Source organism: Paramisgurnus dabryanus, chromosome 15, assembly GCF_030506205.2.
Source record: "Paramisgurnus dabryanus chromosome 15, PD_genome_1.1, whole genome shotgun sequence".
NCBI classification, from domain to species: domain Eukaryota; kingdom Metazoa; phylum Chordata; class Actinopteri; order Cypriniformes; family Cobitidae; genus Paramisgurnus; species Paramisgurnus dabryanus.
Window position 1 is genome coordinate 12098015 of NC_133351.1, and position 18472 is coordinate 12116486.

Genomic DNA, 18472 nt, shown 5'->3' on the forward strand with positions numbered 1-18472 from the left:
TTTTATTTATTATCATCCTTTCATCACTGACTGAATGTTGTTTGTTTTTGTTTTATTTCTTAATGCATGTATACATTTTTTTGTGAAAATTATAAAATTTTAGGGCATAAAATATTTTAAATTACATAAAAACCTTATTAAAATATAAAAAAATTATACCGTGATACATATTGTTATCATAAAAAATTAATCCTATCGTGAAATTCAATTTTGGTCCTATCATGCACCCCATCAAATCTGCTTTCATGGTGTCATGCCATTAAGAAAAACCACTTTGTTGGCAGAATCTATTTCAACCATTTTTCAACAAAGTCCTCTAAGTGCATGGAAGGTGAATTGGATGAATGATGGTGTGCCAAACGACTATGGATCACATTCAAACTTGTGTCCCTTGTGAGTACTTGGACCTGAATACAACCGAATGTGGGAGTGACATGGATCACAGCTCCCCCTAATGTGTGGTTACGTTTCTTAATTTTTACTTGAAATGTGGAGTTTTTTTGCCAAAACAGCTTAGATGTACTTAAAGGGTTTTCAGGCGAAACATGCAAATTTGTTAAATACTAATGAAATGACTAAAGTGATATTTGTGAAAATAAGGCTTTTTAATTACTGACTAATACACTAACACAGTGGTTCTCAAACTTTTTCAGCATGCGGCCCCCTTTGTGTACGGTGCATTCCTTCGTGGCCCCCCAAAGAAAATTTATGACAAAAAAACAGTTCTAAAACTTCACATATTAATTAAACAAAACATTACATTATACAATGTAGTGCTGCCTTATTTTTTTTAGGTTTAATTTCACAGAATTCATGATAAATTAATGTATTTTATAAAATGTCATAAAACTGGGGCCCCCCTGGCACCATCTCACGGCCCCGCTGGGGGCACCGGACCACAGTTTGAGAACCACTGCACTAACACACTGACTAATAAAAATGTCTGGGTTATTTTTAACCCATAACGAGTGATTATTTAACAAAACATACCGCATAGTTAAAAATGACCTAATGTTGGGTTGTTGTTATGTAGGGTTATAATAACCCAGCTGTGTGTTTGTCCAATATTAACCCAACATGGCTTAAAAATAAACCATTCATTTTAGAGTGTAACCTTTTCACTGCATTGAAGTTAAATTATTGAACATAAACATGAGTCTGATTAAAAAAAAAAAAAAATACAAGAAAAATTGTCTAAAGCACTTAAAGCGTTTTACTATCTGAATTCTTTGGTTGTGTACATTTCTGCATTTAGTTTTTAGTTAAGCTGTTAGACAAATTGATTTATTTTAAACATAAAAGAAAACAATTTAAACAGACTTACCTTACTTTCTTATGGGTTACTGCAAAAGAGTGTTTTGGTCCTTTTTGTTCTCTAGTAGCTAACCTAAAAGATACACTGAGGATGATAGGAGAGTCTCCACCCCATTATGAATACAGAGATCTTATAAGGATCCCACCCACTCCAGATGTCAACAACTTTAATGAATCTACTCAAGGTCATATGTTTTTCAGGGTGAAATTCTGCCACATGATTGGTCAGATACTGTGCCAACTCTGCTGTATCATTTGCGTTGTTAATGCAATCCTTTACCATTTATGCTACAGGAACACTTACATTCACAACATTTTACTTACTTATTCATTTAGCTGACGCTTTTATCCAAAGCGACTTACAATTGCAATATATGTCAGAGGTCGCATGCCTCTGGAGCAACTAGGAGTTAAGTGTCTTGCTTAGGGACACAATGGTGTCGAACCCGGGTCTCTCACACCAAAGGCATATGTCCACTGTGCCATCACCACCCCTATTAGCTAGAAGATGTTCAAAATGGCATTATTATGGAACTACATTATGTAAATTGGGTATTTAATACTAAATACAAGTTGTTTTATACTAAATGGTATTTTTATTTGAATAGTTTTGACTTTAACAAGTAAAGACGACATGTTGGTTGAAATAAGCGTGAGTCATTGAGCATCACACAGAAAACTGTACTGTAGCTATTTCTACTACCCTTCAGTTTGACCTTGATGTTGAATAACAACACAAGAGGGAACAATGGTTTACATTGAGACCAGACATTTGAAACTCACAGATTCAATTTCAAAAGAAATAAACAGAAATCACCTTGTGAAGTCCTGAACTTGCGTCATTATTGCAATACCAGCACGATGGATGAATGCTGAGTCACCTTTTGAAAAAGCTAAATGCATAAAACTCAAGAGGTATGTGTGGGCTGAAAGCTAGAAAAGTTACAATTTCACAGACTCGAACACAGTTTTTATCGAAACACAACAGCGAAAAGGACAAAAACGCAACTTTGTGAAGAAAAACTCCCACTTTAAATGTCATGAAATGCCTGTTTTTATTATCATTTTTGTATGACAGAACAAACACCCAAGCTATTGCCAAATCTGTAACATTTTCAAAACTAAGTTTAAAAATAAAAGCATATTTCATATATACATAACAAACAATTGAAGGCTTCAGAAATACATTACTAAGCTAATTTAATAACAAAAATTTGTGCTCTTTCTGGTAAATAGCGTAACAGTCCTCCATAAAGACTGAAAACTAAGTTACAGTGTTATGGTCCTATGTGATGAAATATCAGAAGTGCATGAAACTGAAAATCATGCCTAATGAAACTTTGAGCAGGTTAAGATGTCAGTCTTTTAGAAATAAAGTCAGTTTTGTTAAAGGAATCAAAACCCACTTTTCCCCAAACAAGTTGAAAATTAAAGCACAAAAAATTGATAAATAAAAGATCTAGCTGAATAAATGATGTGACCCAGTTATTATACTACATTATTAAGTTACGCGTTATTTTGGAAAATGTTGAGGCACATAGTGGAACAAGATTTGAAACGTCACATGAGGACAACAATACAAAACTCAAATTGTACAGTCAAGCATTTAGTCTCATTCAAGTTCCAGTATCTCACTCAAATACTGAGCAACAATCTTGCAGTGCTCATACGTATCTGAGACATTTATTTAAACATGAGCCTGTAAATGTCAAGCACCACTAAAGGCAACACAACTTAATCATAAAAACAGCACACCCACTGACTGGGACACAACATGCCTCTCAAGCTACACAAAAAAAAAATACACTAAAGTAGACTCATGTTCTCAATCACTAAGATACTCAGAGAATGAGTCATTTTACCAATGAAGTCATGCAATGAACCCCTTCCCTTGTCAGATGGTGGACGCTTCGTCCCCCTGAACAGGGCCGAGCTCGGTCTTAAGGCGTCCTCTAGTGGCGTCCGACTGCATGCCATGGAGAACCCCCCTCCCCCCGGAGGGCCCTTGTAACAGTAAAGTAAAAGTTATGGCACAATGAGAGGATCCCGAAGCTCACTGCTTGACAGAAGACGTGTATTCGGGACGGCGGGTCTGGATGATTTTTGGACGAGCACGTCTGCCTTCCTCCATGTCCTTCTCGGTTTCAGAGCTGTCCTGGTCGTTCTCGCAAACGTGTACGACCACACTGGGCGTAGTGGGGGTTCCTGGTTGGAGTTCATACTTTTCGCCTGCAGAAGGTCAAAAATGTAATGATAAACTATTATGGACCTGATTTAAATGTTGAAGGCAGTGAGTTTAGTTTTTTTTTTATTAGTTATAGACGCTATATTGCTGATATTTTATCATTTCAGTCGGCCAATAAATCTTTTATGATTCTTAAAATATTTTTCTAATGAAAAGACACTCAGATGTAAAGCCAAAATGTCTGACAGACAGAAAAACAAGCAAACATGATTCACTTTTTAATGTGATGCTACAATATCCGTATTGGCATCGACCACAATTTGTATTGTAAGACGTTACCTGGCCCAAGTCTGGCGATGGCACACAAAAGCTCGTAGTTTATGACGGGTGTGGAGTCCTTGGCCTGCTCCCAACCAACAGGAGGTGATGGAGGAGGCGATAAGAGAAACTGCTTGTCTGGTTTAGGAGGTTCCAGGCGTGGACTGCCAATATGCACAGACTAGAAACATGACAAAAAAAAGATACATCAAAAAGTTAATTCATTGAAGCTTATGCATAAAAAAGCTTAGTATGATGCTCAGAAAAATCTAACTCCATATAGCTGCATATTAAACAAACCATGGTGTGCCTGGTTATGATTATTTTAATTACTTGTGGTGCCACACCTGGTTAGAACACTAAGTTATGGTTTGTCTATCATCACATGAGAAACTCTGACTCAAAGTGGCCACTTAAATGACCAAATAAATGACACAGCTACTTTCTGAATGAAAAATGACATTAAATATTATATATTAATCAAGTAATATAAAGCGGGGTGATGTGTAAGAAATCATTTGCCTGGGTAAAATAATATTTTTTTTATTGCGTAATAATTTACATTTGTTTACTCATCTAACAGACGCCTCACGAGTAAGAGAGCATTGAACATTTGGTCAACAGGTCTGTGTATATACACTATAAAAATATTTGCTGCCTTCAATTCACAATGAAACGGATCTTATTTTATCCGAGTAAAACGGCTTCTGAAATACACAAAAAAAAAGGTAGTACGGCACTTATATTCGTCCATTGAGAATTGTTTGGAACGTTAGAAATTGGGTCATGTGGCTATTTGCTAATCGCTGCGATATTTTCCCGAACCCCCCCCCCCACATCCGCCATACCCTGTGAACGGAAGTAAAGACAGATAATTTCGAAAAGGGGAGGAGATTTGTGTTTTTGAATAAAGATTATGTGGGCACATAAATTTGAAAAAAATATGAAGCTCACTTGTAAAATAAATCATTTGTAAAAAAAATACTACAATATAAAAAAACCCCCGTTAATTTCAATTACATTGTGATTGTGTGTTAGCCTCCGGGTTCACAGACAAGGATTAAGGCTAGTCTTAGACTAAAACACATGTTTGAGCTGTCTCAAATAAGAATAGTAATCTTGATATGCCAGTGCCATTGATTTGTCTCAAGATATAAATCAGTAAAGTCTTACGGCATGTTTAAATACAATGCTTAAATATCTTAATTTAACTATGTCCTGGTCCTGGCTTTAGCTAAGCCTAAATATGTGAAACCGGGCTTAGATTTTTGAGTAGACCTTGGCTGTATGTTTAGTTTTGGTAATATATCGGTATTTTTCCCAGCAGGATACAGGATGGGACAATACCATTTATATTGAAATGGTTCAATATGACGCTCCTTTGCAACAAAAGCTCTGCCATAAATATACACTTAGGTCAGATAAAAGCTTTCCAGCTTGCTCGGCTGTTGTGTGGCTGTATTTCAAAACAGGGAGGAAATTTTATTTTTATCATACACCCGTTTTAATAGAAATGATTGTGACATCTCACATTCAGCTTTGACTTGAATGTAAACAATATTCCTACTAGAAAAACAAAGATAGAGATTGTACGCCGACATTCATCACAAAATAACCGAAATATGATTTTGGGTCAATATTTTGCTCAGTCATGTGAATGTTGTTATGCTTAAAATTAAGTTGAATTTGGTTATTTTGATGAGTAAAGTTAGTAAAAACAATTGTAATAAAAATTGAATGTAACATTTTAACCCTGGAGAACCCACGGGGTCAAATTTGTTCAATAGAATAAATGGATTTTTGGATTTTCCTGTGTTCTCCAGGGTTAAATTACTATATACATACTATATGTTTTATTAGATGACATACCTGTGCAAAACAAAGTCGCACTTCTCTCCCATTGAAGTCACTTTTGTGAAGTTTAGCTCTGGCCTCCGCCGCTGCCAGAGCATTGCTAAAGTTAATCCTCACCCGACGGAAACTCTTGAAGAACTGAAAGGTGACGTTTTGGTCAAAGGCACGGAACAGTTCCTCAAAACTGGTCTGCAAAAGACAAAAACATCTTGGGTTAATACATTTAGCCATGTATGTCTCCATGGAAAAAATTATACATTAAGCAGGTGACTCAAGTACACCAAGCAACACTCCACTATGGAGCACACTAAGGTGGCTTTGCTTAATGACATGCTGTTCAAAAGATGCCCCCATACAGGAAACCTTTTTAACCACCCTTAAGCTAAACCACACTTAAGCTAAAACCCACCAGGCTACCAGCAACCTGTGCCAATAAAATATTACTGTGCTGAATCCACTTAGCTTGCTATCCGGGATACGGCGGGAAGATTGATATTCAGTAAACGTTTCTATAATAATCCGCACTGACGCACAAAGTGCTAATCTAATACACATCCTAAAAATGACCACGTCTGTCGCTGCGCGGCAAGATTTTGGTTTCCTAGGTAACAGAGACTTGCTGCATGCTGTGAGCACGCAGAAGGACATGACAAAGAGATTCTTGATGGACCATTTCAAGCCACACAGATTTGAAAATGTATGAATCACAAATCTAGAGCTATTCCTGTTGCATATGCACGTAAGAGGTTACATCAGATTCGAATATCAGTACTGTGTCCAACCATATTAATTATTTTGCCCACCCAAATGTATTTTTAATGCTCCCCAGAATATACATCCTCAACACCCACAACCAACCCACTGACTAGTTTTCTGGATGAGCACATACACAAGTGGGTCATTTAGTTACACCACAAACCACATAAAAAACCAAAGGTCACATTTGCCACACATCAGGTGTCTGGTATGTTATTAGCATCTATACTGGTCATTTTTTCCGACCAACATTGAATCCAGGCACTATATGTCAACAACGCCTTACCCTTTCCTCGGGTCTGTTAAACACATCCGAATCCTCTAAGGATGCGATAAGGCAGAAAGGGTTGCACTTCATGGTTTTCAGATGCATGACTGATACCCGTTGGCGGATCCTCCTGAGGTCTTGAGAGGTCAGAGAATGTAAAGGGCAGGAGGGGCTGAGACGCGTCCGATTTGCCTTCCCCAGTGTGAGGGCACGGATGATGCCTGCTTAAGAAAACAATTTTCGATTTTCTTCCTTTCTTTCTGTCAAAGCAGGGACTGCAGTTGACGCAAGACACCGCCAGCACAGATCCTTAAGCGTTGAGAGCCAAACAAGGTCGATGCACAAATGTAACCCTGGAATGTAAAGCATCCACGTGAAGCTGCTTTGCAGAAATTGAATCTTTGGAAAAAGGCTAGGCTGCTGAACGCACCGCTCAAGCGTCTTTAAAGCTTCAAATGACTGCAATTCTTTCACCCTATGCCTTTTTATATCCAGCCTCTCTCAGCAGCACAACAACAGGCCCTGCCCACCGTCTGGGAGGGGGAGCTTTGCTAGAAGGCTCCACCCCGCTTTCTCATTCGGCACAGAAACGGCCGCCTCTGCTGACTAATCATACACACACACACCCTGAGAGTACAAGTCTTGGAAAATATGTGCCACTGCTTTCCATGCAGCCCAGATCAGGCTCGGCCAATCTCTGGTTAATTCTGACACGCCATGTGAAGCAGTAAAACAATGATCTGTATCATGGTATGTCTCTTTCATGCTGCCCCTCCCATCGTGATGGAAAATCTAAATCAGCTGAGCTTGGCAGAAGGACAGCTGTGTTATCAAGCGCACCCTGCAGCATACTTTCCATGGGTGCTAATTCTCCTCTCTGACTCCAGGGGCAGGGGATTTGTCTGTGTATTATTCAAGAGGCGCACTTCGTGATATGATTGTAGACCGTTCCTGTTGTTGTTTTGTACATTTTCCTATTCAGGATAATCATGTTATATATTGCTGGGTCATGCAGTTCTTAAAAATACATTTGAATGTTTAATTTTACATTCGTGTCTGTGAAATACAGGATAAAGGATCAATTTAATCTGGAGATCAGGAGCATCAAAGTTTGATTTCAATCAATGATTTCGGTGACTTCTTTTTTCGAGGGAGTGCGATGCGAAGTTCGTCACAACATGTATGTAGCCCATCATGTGTGTGGTTCATAATTTCAAAATATGTGTTCTGCGTGTCGAGAGATCTTGTGTGCATCACGTGTCTTGTCAAAATAAGTGCCTGCTGCAGACGCGTCTAAAGGGTTTATGATAAAAGAGACGCTCGCGTTTAATTGCTGAATTCAGGCAGCAGACACATTCAGTTGTTAGTGTGTTTGCTCTCTCTAACGAAACTAAATGATTTAATTACAAGAGAATATCAAAACGACTGTGAAAAACGGTGTCGCGGTGGGCAAGTGATCTAACCGGTGAGAGGCTGAAGCACCGGTAATCACCGTTTCACCCACTATTGCGGCAAGCCTACTCATGCGTAATCAAAGTTTACTGTTAAGGGAGTGTCTTGCGTTTATTTTGTGAAAGTGAGCGTCTCCTTTATCATAAACGGTTTTGACGCAGCAGGCACTTATTTTGACAAAGCACGTGATGCACATGGTTCACATGATGCAACAAACACATATTTTGTAAAACACAAGCACTCAACACTTATTTCGGATGAGCAGTCATGAGCCGCCACTGACATAATGTAAAATGATTTAATGTAGAAAACAAAAATGTTTGTTTTTGTGAAGTTAAAGGGACCCAAAAATGTCAATTTGACTCACTCTCATGCTGTTACAAACCTTTTTGGGTGAACTATCCCTTTAAGTTATACATTCATAAAGACGGTTTTAGCAGTAACAACATAAACAATGGGCTTTCGTGGAACTAACTTAACTTCCGGTAAACTCTGCAAAGAATAACAGTTCTTTCAGAGTAGTTTATTTCTGGTTACAAGCAAAATAAACAACAAGTAGATTACTTTAGTTCAAATCATAGCTAAAGTTTATCAAAAACTATACAGAGCTACGATATTGTGTAAAATGTGTACTATATAATGTATACAATGTTAACTACAGATCGGCTGCCAAACCTCCCTTCACATAGCAGTGATCCATGATCGCCACCTCCCCTCGTCTTTAGGAAACCAAAGCATTTGTTATTTTTGACGACTCGAGGTATTTGTTCAGAGTTCAGTTTAGCCACTAGTCACACCATTAAACAAACAAGAGACCGGACGTTAAGTTCTGCCCAGACACATAACCGCGACAACACACGTGTCCAATAAAATCGTCTATATCAGAATTTGTTCTTTGGAATTCGAACCCACAACCCTTGCACTGCGTATGCTAAGCTCTACCAGTTGAGCAACAGAACACAACTGTATCAAACAATAAACCATTTGGTACTGTGTCAGGTTTCCACTTGTAAAATCTGGAAAACCAGGTGAGAAATATTGCTATGAAAAATACAATTTGATATTATCAACATACCATATTTAATTTGGTAATAAATGACCCAGTTTCTGAAATGTCAAAGGTTAAAATCAATGATTGAAATCAAACTTAGATGCTCCAGGTCTCATTAAACAGATCACACAGACAAGGTCATATATGTAGTTTGTTTAGATATTTAGCTAAATAGGTTTAAAACATTAAGCAACAGTCTTAAGCCACAGCTTTGAAAACTGCTATTTTCCAGTTCCTCAGTTCTTTAATCTACATGTGAATTTCTTCAAAGAGTTATAGTTCCCATAAAATTGTAAATATACATTGGGGTAAACATACTAGTTACTAATTCTTTCCATAGCCCTCACTTAAGTTTTCCCCTCTCTATCGGTTAAAAGCTTTCATGTGTGAGATAAGCACAAAGATGTGTGCTTTAGCTTCAAGCACCTGTCAGTCATGTGTGCAGATGTTTCAATCCAAAAGCTGTGTACATTGTTCCAGTGGAATCTTGCCTCTCATGAGAGAATGGAAAAGCAAGAAACATGAAACCAATTTAAAATAACAAGAAGGAATCCAGGGTGGAAAATAGTGAGCAGGCATTGTTGTGTTGTACTTTTATAAGGGTGGAAAGCAGTGTTGGGTGTAACTAGTTACAAAGTAACTAGTTACTGTAATAATATTACTTTTTTCAGTAACTAGTAGTGTAAGGCATTACCCGTCTGAAAATGGTAATATTATTACAGTTTTCCCGAGCTAGTTACTTAAGTTACATTCGCCAGTAGCACCTTCATCACACAAGGCACAAAACACAGAGAACAAAAGGGAAGGGGAGGAGGGCGTGAATGGAACAGTGATTGGTCTAAGTTTGGCACGAGGTATCATTTACCATCACCGATTGGTCGACACCCGGCAGCCAGCAGCACAGAGCGCCAGCGGCACACTCAAAGACAGATCGGGTAAATGGAAGCGTCAACAACGGCAAGCTCTTTTTCAGAGGAAGGTTCCCAGCAACAGAAAGCTAGTTTCGACGGGTGGAGATTCAGTCATATTTTATTATGTTCAACGGAAGGAAAATAACTTGACGGTGAAGTGCACACTCTTTAATGTTTCTCCAAACGCTGTGCCCCACGTCCAGTAGCGGGTAAGGAAGCCAGCATTTTCTTGGCCGTGGCTTGCCCAAATAAACATTCTTGTCCAGAAAAAAAATGTAACTAGTAATATAACTAGTAATATAACTAGTTACTTTCTCCAGGGAGTAATAAAGTAAAGTAAGGCATTACTATTTTTGAGAGTAATATGTAATACGTAATATATTACTTTTTTGAGTAACTAGCCCCAACACTGGTGGAAAGTGACTAACAGGTGTTATTATGCATATAACATAAACATGTTCAGTACAGTGAAGTACAACAAAAACATCAAGTCAACTGCTTTAAATAGCTAGCCGAGGTTCTAGAAAAATAGACAATAGTTTGTTAACACAAAATAAGAAAATTTAGGCCTATTATGGACACACCCATATGCTGGGTTGTTTTACCTACATGTTGGCTTGTAACATGATATAACATGGTAAAATACTGTATAACATACTGTACTCAGCAACTGTTGATTGTTTCAACTCTAAATTTTGGGATGTTTCAACCAATGGTTGGGTCAAACATGGACATTTTCTATGTTCTGTAAACCTGACGTGATCTCCATATTTTACACATGGGTTGAAATAAACCTTTATTTATAATGGCCAAAACTGACAAAGGTGAAGAGCAGGACTTACATTAAGCTTTAAGTAATCAAATTGGACTCATATCACCCACTTCACCAATGAGTGCAAACAAGACACTTATCTAAATGTGCTGAGGCACCAATTCAGGAAGTGGGCTTCCAAGAAAATTTCTACATGAGTCAAAGTGTTTTGTTTTTAAGACCCTATCTGTGGTTATGATATCAGTATGGGTTTAAACAGGGAAAGTATATTTATCTGACTCGCAAAAGAACAGCTTATATTTTCCACTGACTACACATCCAATTTGGTAAAGCAGTCACGCAGTTTAAGTGTCAAATATTACTTCAGACTTTCCAGTGAATGCAGAAACCAAAGTGAATTTTTTTATCATGAGACCATCAGCTGACCGTGGAAAAAAACACAAGCACTTTGACACATTTACTGCCACACGTTTAGAAACAAATTAGACGAGCATGACTTGCATTTATGGGCGAACTATGCCTTTAAGGCTTTAAAACTCCCACAATAATAAATCCTTATTACCTAAAAGGCTTTGGGCTGACAACAGCCTAAACACACAAAAAGCTTCATGCTACAAGGAGATCACAATCTGCACGTAGAGCACTAGTTTGTTTACGGGTGTTTTACTGTAAATAATCCAGTTCACAGAAGTCTAAGAAGTGAGGGTGGAAGATTGCACTATAATGATAAGGGATGAATTTAGGATTGTTTACGCATGATGGAGTTTAACTGGTACCGAAAATGCTGAAAAATACTAAACGAAAATCATTATTCCAGTAGTTCTGTGACTGGTTGTTCATGAATCTTTGATTGTGTTTATGGTGTGAATTGTAAAATGAATTCATGCTATTTTAAATATTTTAGTGTTATTTCGCATCACTGTTTCCATTCACCTAAAAATAGGCCGTTGAGTTCCTGGTTCTATGAAGCCCCTTTCTTATAAATGCACAATATGCTCGGATTGGTTAGCTGGCCCAGTGTGTTGAGATTCGCTAATTCATGTAATTAGATTACTGTAAAAATTAGTCTCTCCAAAAAGTATTTAATTAATTATTATTACTTTATAAATCCTATTTAGTAAATGATACAAAGATAGGCTTGAAACTGCCCAAATGAATCATATCAATTAGGGCTGCAATGATTAATCATGCAAATGTGCGTTTTCTCAATGAATGAATTTTAAGGAATTACGGTGAAATCACGGGACAGCTCAAAGCCAGGGGGCGCTCTCATGCAGAAGAGAAGTAGCAGCATTACAAATGCTATTCCAAAAAAAGTCTATAGGAATATTTATATCGCTGTTCTTCAAATAGACCAATTTAGAGTAGACGTCACAGTTACGTCACTGCAAGCTGCGTGCGCAATGCGGTTGCAGAAAAACTGTGGAAATGAATTAGACACGAGTGAAAAGAGCAAGATAACTCACTAGAAAATGTCCGGTTGTGCTGTTAAGTGTCAGAATAAGAATGCCAAAAAAGATGGCTTTCATTTTTATAGAATACCATCGTCAAAGACATCATTTGAAGATAAACGTAGGTGTTTATGATTACAATAAGCCCTTAAACGGACAGAATGGAGCGAGGAAATCATCTGGAAATCTTTTAATAATTAAAATAGAAAATAAGTAGAGAAGATGTCCGGTGTTCTGTCGAAGTCTGTTCCCTCCATGTGTTTCTTATAGCGTTTTTATCATGTTACAATTATAATTTATTAAGGAAGAAATAATAAAAAACAGGAAAATTATGAAATATTTAATAAACGCTATTATATATAATACATGATAGTATTGCTTTTACATGTACTTTAGCGATTCAGACTGTAAAAATATTTGATTTAGCAAAAAAGAACAATACATATACATTATATACATGCATATCAGTAGCCAAGCCATTTAAACTTTTTATCTATCTAAAAAAATAAACGTAATGTGATTAAAACGCTATAAGAAACATTGCACTAAAGGGAAACATAAAGGAATCAGACTTCGGCAATAATACTTAGTAAAGTAGTTGTTAAGTTTTGGTAGAAATGGACAGGGTTAAGAATGTAGGATATGGTTTTGCAGAATAAGGTATTAATATGTACTACTTAAGTACTAATAAACAACCAGTTAATTGGAGGTTAATTGGAAATTAGAGTGTTACCATTATTCTTATTTACTTACCAAAGTATTTAAAGTGAGACGAATAAATAAAAAACATGCATTTTAACGTTAGACTTTAAATTTTAATGTTAAATCGACTATTGTATTACAGTATATATAATTGTTCTACAGTTTATAAAGGGCTGTGATGATAAATCGCTTGTTCATTAAAAAGACCAGGTCTTAAATTGATTCTGAATCGCAAGGCTAAAATCATTATGAGTTGTGTAAGGCTAAAATCATTCTGAGTTGTGTATAACATGCATTTAACTCTTTCCCGCCATTAACGAGATATCTCGTCAATTAAGAGAAAACGCTTCCCCGCCAAAGACGAGATTTTCCGTCTTTCCGCAATACCGCTATTCCGCAACTTTTTAAACCCGGAAGTATTGCTCTATGGCAAAAATTGGGTGTTTTTGCAGAAACCTACCCATATTCAAAAGCTGATTACAAAAGAACCACTGAAGGTAGGATGAAACGGTTTTTTTTTTTTTTGAAAGCAGAGGGTCTGTTCTATCATTTGGTATATTGTATGTTTATATATTTAAAGAAGAACATTTTCTGGAAGGCATTAAACTTTGGTGAAAATCATGAAAAACGCTGGCGCTGGCTGGCAACTTTTTTAAAAAACCTTGGCGGTGAAAGAGTTAAAAAAAGCAAAACTCATTAACCAAATCATGAAAATACCTGAGACAATTTAAAGAATGGCAATATAAATATTCTTATAGACATTTCCTGGAATAGCATTTGTAGTGGTACTTCTTCTGTGGCACAATTGGAGTTTCTGCAAGAGAGCGCCCTCTGGCTTTTGGATGTGGCGGGATTTCACCGTAATTCATTCATTGAGAAAACGCGCATTTCCACGATTAATCGTTACAGCCCTACTATACAAAGTATTAAGTTACATCAGAAGTAACTGTAATTAAATTACAGGGAAAATAAGAGTAATCCCTTACTTTACTTTTTCAATAGTAAAGTAATTAAATTACTGTAACTAATTACTAAGTAACTATTTACAGCCAACACGAATTATGATGATACTTCATGTGTTCTTTTGCCCTGTCTTATTAATTTTTTACTCTTCAACTTTGGGAAGAACACACGCCCGTATAATCACAGTAGAGGAGGTGTGGGACAAACAGTTCATTTACCACCCATCATACTTGTACAACTCATATTAACGGGTACTGCATTTTTATATTCATTAATATTCTTCAAAATAAGAGACATTAGTAACATGTAACTGATGTGAAAAGTGCAAGTAAAGTAAACACTATATAAAAGTGCTTATCAATGAATAATTTACACTGACCATGCAAAGGCCAACAAACAGCAGCATTCAAAGTTTGCTGGTGGGATGAAAAAGAAGTTTGCAGGTGTTGGTAGGCATTTGTCAGATAAGTGTTAATTAGCATTTAGCTAACTTGCTAACGGAGACAAACATCGTTGCCCTTTTTTACATCCTTGCTACAACATATAGACGGTTTCATTGGACGCACGTGATACACGTCTGGATCCGAACCTTACTTCCGGTTTCATTTTTTTAATGGTCTGACTAGTTACTAAACTGATCTCTTGAACGAATGCCTCGTCTAAAATAACAAATGTTTTGGTTTCCTAGGTAATCTATGTGTTGTTTTTTGCTTGTTATATAAATAAACTACGTTTAAAGAACTCTGTTGTTATTTATTCTTAGCGGTAAGCGGAGTTTACCGGAAGTTACGTGCGGACCGCGACAGCCGCTTGTTTATGTTGTTACTGCTGAAACGGTCTATAAAGCAGCCCAACATGGCCTCACCCCCTTTGTTGCATGTTCCCAGGGGCAGGGTTTGTGTACATTTTGGGGTTCATGATGTCACTAACCCAGGAAGAAGCTTATTTGTTTGTATTTTCTGAAAAGCGATTTCTGTTCAATAAAATGGCCATTTTTAAAATGATGAAAAAACAAGAACAGTTGCATTTTATATAACATCTCATTTTATTGTAAAAATACATTAAAATAAGAATAGTCAGGGCGTTACGTATTAATTAGACTGAATGACGACATCAAGTACTCTGCTGTGCCATTTGCAATATAATCAAACTATGTTCTCTTGCCAAGTCCGAACTACGAAGAACGTAAGTCAGAACTTGGTATTCTTGGTATCGAGAAATGTCCAAAATCTCCCTCTGCATTAAACTTTAAGCATTGTAACTTTGCAAACAGCAACATTACACACTAACTGATGTTAAAAAAAATTATAATAAAGACCTTGTAAAAAAAGGGCTGTATAATGTTTAGCAAAAAGCGAAATGTGATAACTTATGCAATATAATAATGCTTTAGGGTGGTAAAATCATTTAGAATTTTATAACAAAGTATATTTAAAAACTGAAATGTATATATTCAAAGTAAGTTTCACATTCTTGCGAGAAAAGAAAGTATCACTCTCTCTGTCTCGCTAGTCTACTGCTATTAAATCATTACATACATCTTATAAACAATTGCTCAGTTATCCTCAGATAAAAGCAGTTTATTCTCTAGACTAGACAGTCTTCTCACCGACAAAACCTGTATTGTGCATCACTGTGGTGAATCATAACTGGGTTACACTGTATAATATACCAGGATGCTGCTCTACACTGTAATAACAATGTCTACAACTTGACTTAAGCCTGTCTGATGGATTTGTGTAACAGCTCGACCAAAGTGACGTCAAGTGGAAAATTTCCTTGGCCATGACAAACACACCTATTCACCATCCTGCAATGTTATAATTAACATGCAGGAAAATCGCAAACGAATGAATGTAATATGACATATTATTGCAATGTTTATTCAAGAATCGTAAAGACTTCAAAAACTGAAACCCAAAGGATGCAGATGAAGATATAAAAAGAACAGCTAACTACTTCAATACAAAAGCATTCATTGTTAAAGAGATTATTGGGAAACAATGTAAGTCTACACTTCCAGAAAGCTAAATGGATTCAATGTTCCCGACTAAAACCCTGGATTGAGCAAATACTTTCACAATAAAAAAAGATTTTCTCCAGGTTCCCGTTGTTCTTCTTACAATAAGCTGACAAGATTACTCAAACCATAACACTAATGTCTAAATAAAAATTCCCCATCTTCCCCATGTTAGAAAACATGAAGTTCATAATTGGTTTAAATGGAAAGTTCATCCAAAAATGAAAATTCTGTCATCATGGACTCGCCCTCATGTCGTTTTTAAACCCATATGGATTTCTTTTTTCTGACAAACACTAAATTAGAAATTTTGATAATTGATGATAAGCACACAGCTGGTAGAAACCATTGACTTCTATAGAAGGATAAATAAATACTACGAAAGTATTGTGATAAATGATAATGTTCCCATTTAATTCCATAGAAATTATCAAGATTTCTTTTAGTGTTCATCACATTTTTTATAAAGGCCTAGAACAACATGGGTGAGTAAATTAAGACTATGAATTTCAATTTTTGGGTGAACTATCCCTTTAAAAACACATTTATACAACAACCCATGTGGTCTCTACATGAACCAGTCTCAGATTACCATATTTTGCTTACATAATCATCAAAACAACTTACATCATGCCATTAAAAAGGAGTTATTTACATCTTAAGCATATGGCTCATTAAAGAAGATTAGCTGTGAACCTTGCATAAGAAGAGTTATCTAGTGAATCATAAGGCTGAGAGGCAGACATGGCACCTATTGTTGCATACATTAATACATACAGACAGTAAGTGCTTACATGTATCCGTTTAATAATGTCATACATTTAATATAATAAATTATAACTGTATCCTTCGATTTCAAAATTTAGCTTTTTTCTTTAAAAGATGCCATGCACTTTTGCTGACATGTGTTGGTTTGTTTGTGAAATAACTGGACATGAATGCTATCTCAGCATAATATGAGAATGTTTCAAAGAGCATCTTGTGTTTGCTTCACTAGACACAAGGAAATCTGACCTCTTGTGAAAAACGTCTGCTTATGTTTGATATACAGAAAAATAAATAATCTCTTCTTGCTTAACTAAATGGAAAAGATAACATGTGTCAATCTAATTAAATGACTTCTTTGGGAATCTATCTGTAACCATACATCTTGTAATTTTAATCTAGTATAAACATCTCTGTCATTTTGCTGGACTGTGCAGATGGTGGGGGAGATTTGTTAGTCATAATGACTCCGTCACTTTGTTATATAATAACGCAAAGCCATTCATTTTCAGTCTAACGTCCAGTTTACACATAGTGAATATATCTATGTGATCATGTGTTGAACATCTGGTATTTATATGTAATGTTACTCACTCTTAAAGGGCTGTCAGTGATAAATATTTCCACAGGAACTTTCCAGGCCAGCAGTGAATCAAGCAGGTCGGTAAACTGAACGTCCACTGTGGCTTCAGTGTCCTCATTTACTGACTGATGCATGATGGAAAACACTTTCCAAGTCCCAAACGTAAAGTAAATTATACTATAATTTAGTTAATCTCTGTTGAATTGAAGAGTATATAATCTGTAGATCATATATGACAACTGCGGTAACTTATCCTGTAACTTAAAAATATTTCACCGTCATTTAACAACTCGCGCTTATTTTGGGAGCAGATTAATCTGTCAACATGGACATGTTTCGTTGTTGTCTTGTTAATGTAAGCAAAAGTACGTGTTGGTTTGTTGTTTATCACCGGCTGTTGTAAAAAAAATAAACTCGAGTCTACTTGTGACTTTGCGGAAACAACACCAGCTGCATCGGCCGGACTTCCCGTTTCCTCTAGCGGCATACTTGCTTATTACCACAGGGGGCGCTAATTCCCCTCATCCCTATTTATTTGTTCGCTTCAAGTATACACACATGTAGATTTCTCAGTTTCTTCTCGTTTTGTGGCCTTTGAAAATGACTTTAATTTTTTATTTCAAACCTTTAAGCATTTAAAAAACAAGAGTGAATTATTAGCTGTATATATGGATTAATCCCCTGTAATATGATTACTTTTATTTTGTTATTTTTCAATTCTTGTGATGCTGCATGGATATGTATCCTAATTTGTTAAATTATTAAAGTGAATGTCTATTGTTTTTTTGTCAAGGTAGTAATAAAAAAGTACACTACATGAAGGCACAATAGATCATCCCCAAAATCAGTTTTATTCATTACCTTAATTGCCAAATGTGTTTAATACACCCACAACATGAGAAATAGTCCCTTTTCTATAAAAAAAAAATACTGTAGCAAACTTGCAGTGGTTATTTAACATTATTTACTATTTAAACCTAGCATGCCAGACCAATTTAACATACTGACCACTAGGCCCCATCCATTTAAGTGCCCAACAGTGTATATTCCCATTCTGCCTGCTTTTTAACCAATTTCTCCTGGCAAAGTTAGTGAAGGGGTGCTAAC

The 18472-nt window shown here is 36.4% G+C and overlaps 1 protein-coding gene across 2 annotated transcripts; it reads right to left on the minus strand.

Annotated features, from left to right (window-relative positions):
- Window positions 1–2352: 2352 nt before the first annotated feature.
- rcan1a (regulator of calcineurin 1a) lies at window positions 2353–17829 on the minus strand. Of its 2 annotated transcripts, none has more exons than XM_065251969.2 (4): window positions 17377–17829; window positions 5687–5860; window positions 3839–3998; window positions 2353–3543 (listed from the first exon to the last, which is right to left on the minus strand). In XM_065251969.2, the coding sequence occupies exons 1-4, from the start codon at window positions 17497–17499 to the stop codon at window positions 3368–3370; spliced, it is 633 nt and encodes a 210-aa protein (XP_065108041.1). In that variant the 5' UTR covers window positions 17500–17829; the 3' UTR covers window positions 2353–3367. The 2 variants fall into 2 exon arrangements, with proteins under 2 accessions (XP_065108041.1, XP_065108042.1); XM_065251970.2 differs by lacking the exon at window positions 17377–17829 and adding an exon at window positions 6714–7182.
- Between the last annotated feature and the right edge of the window lie 643 nt (window positions 17830–18472).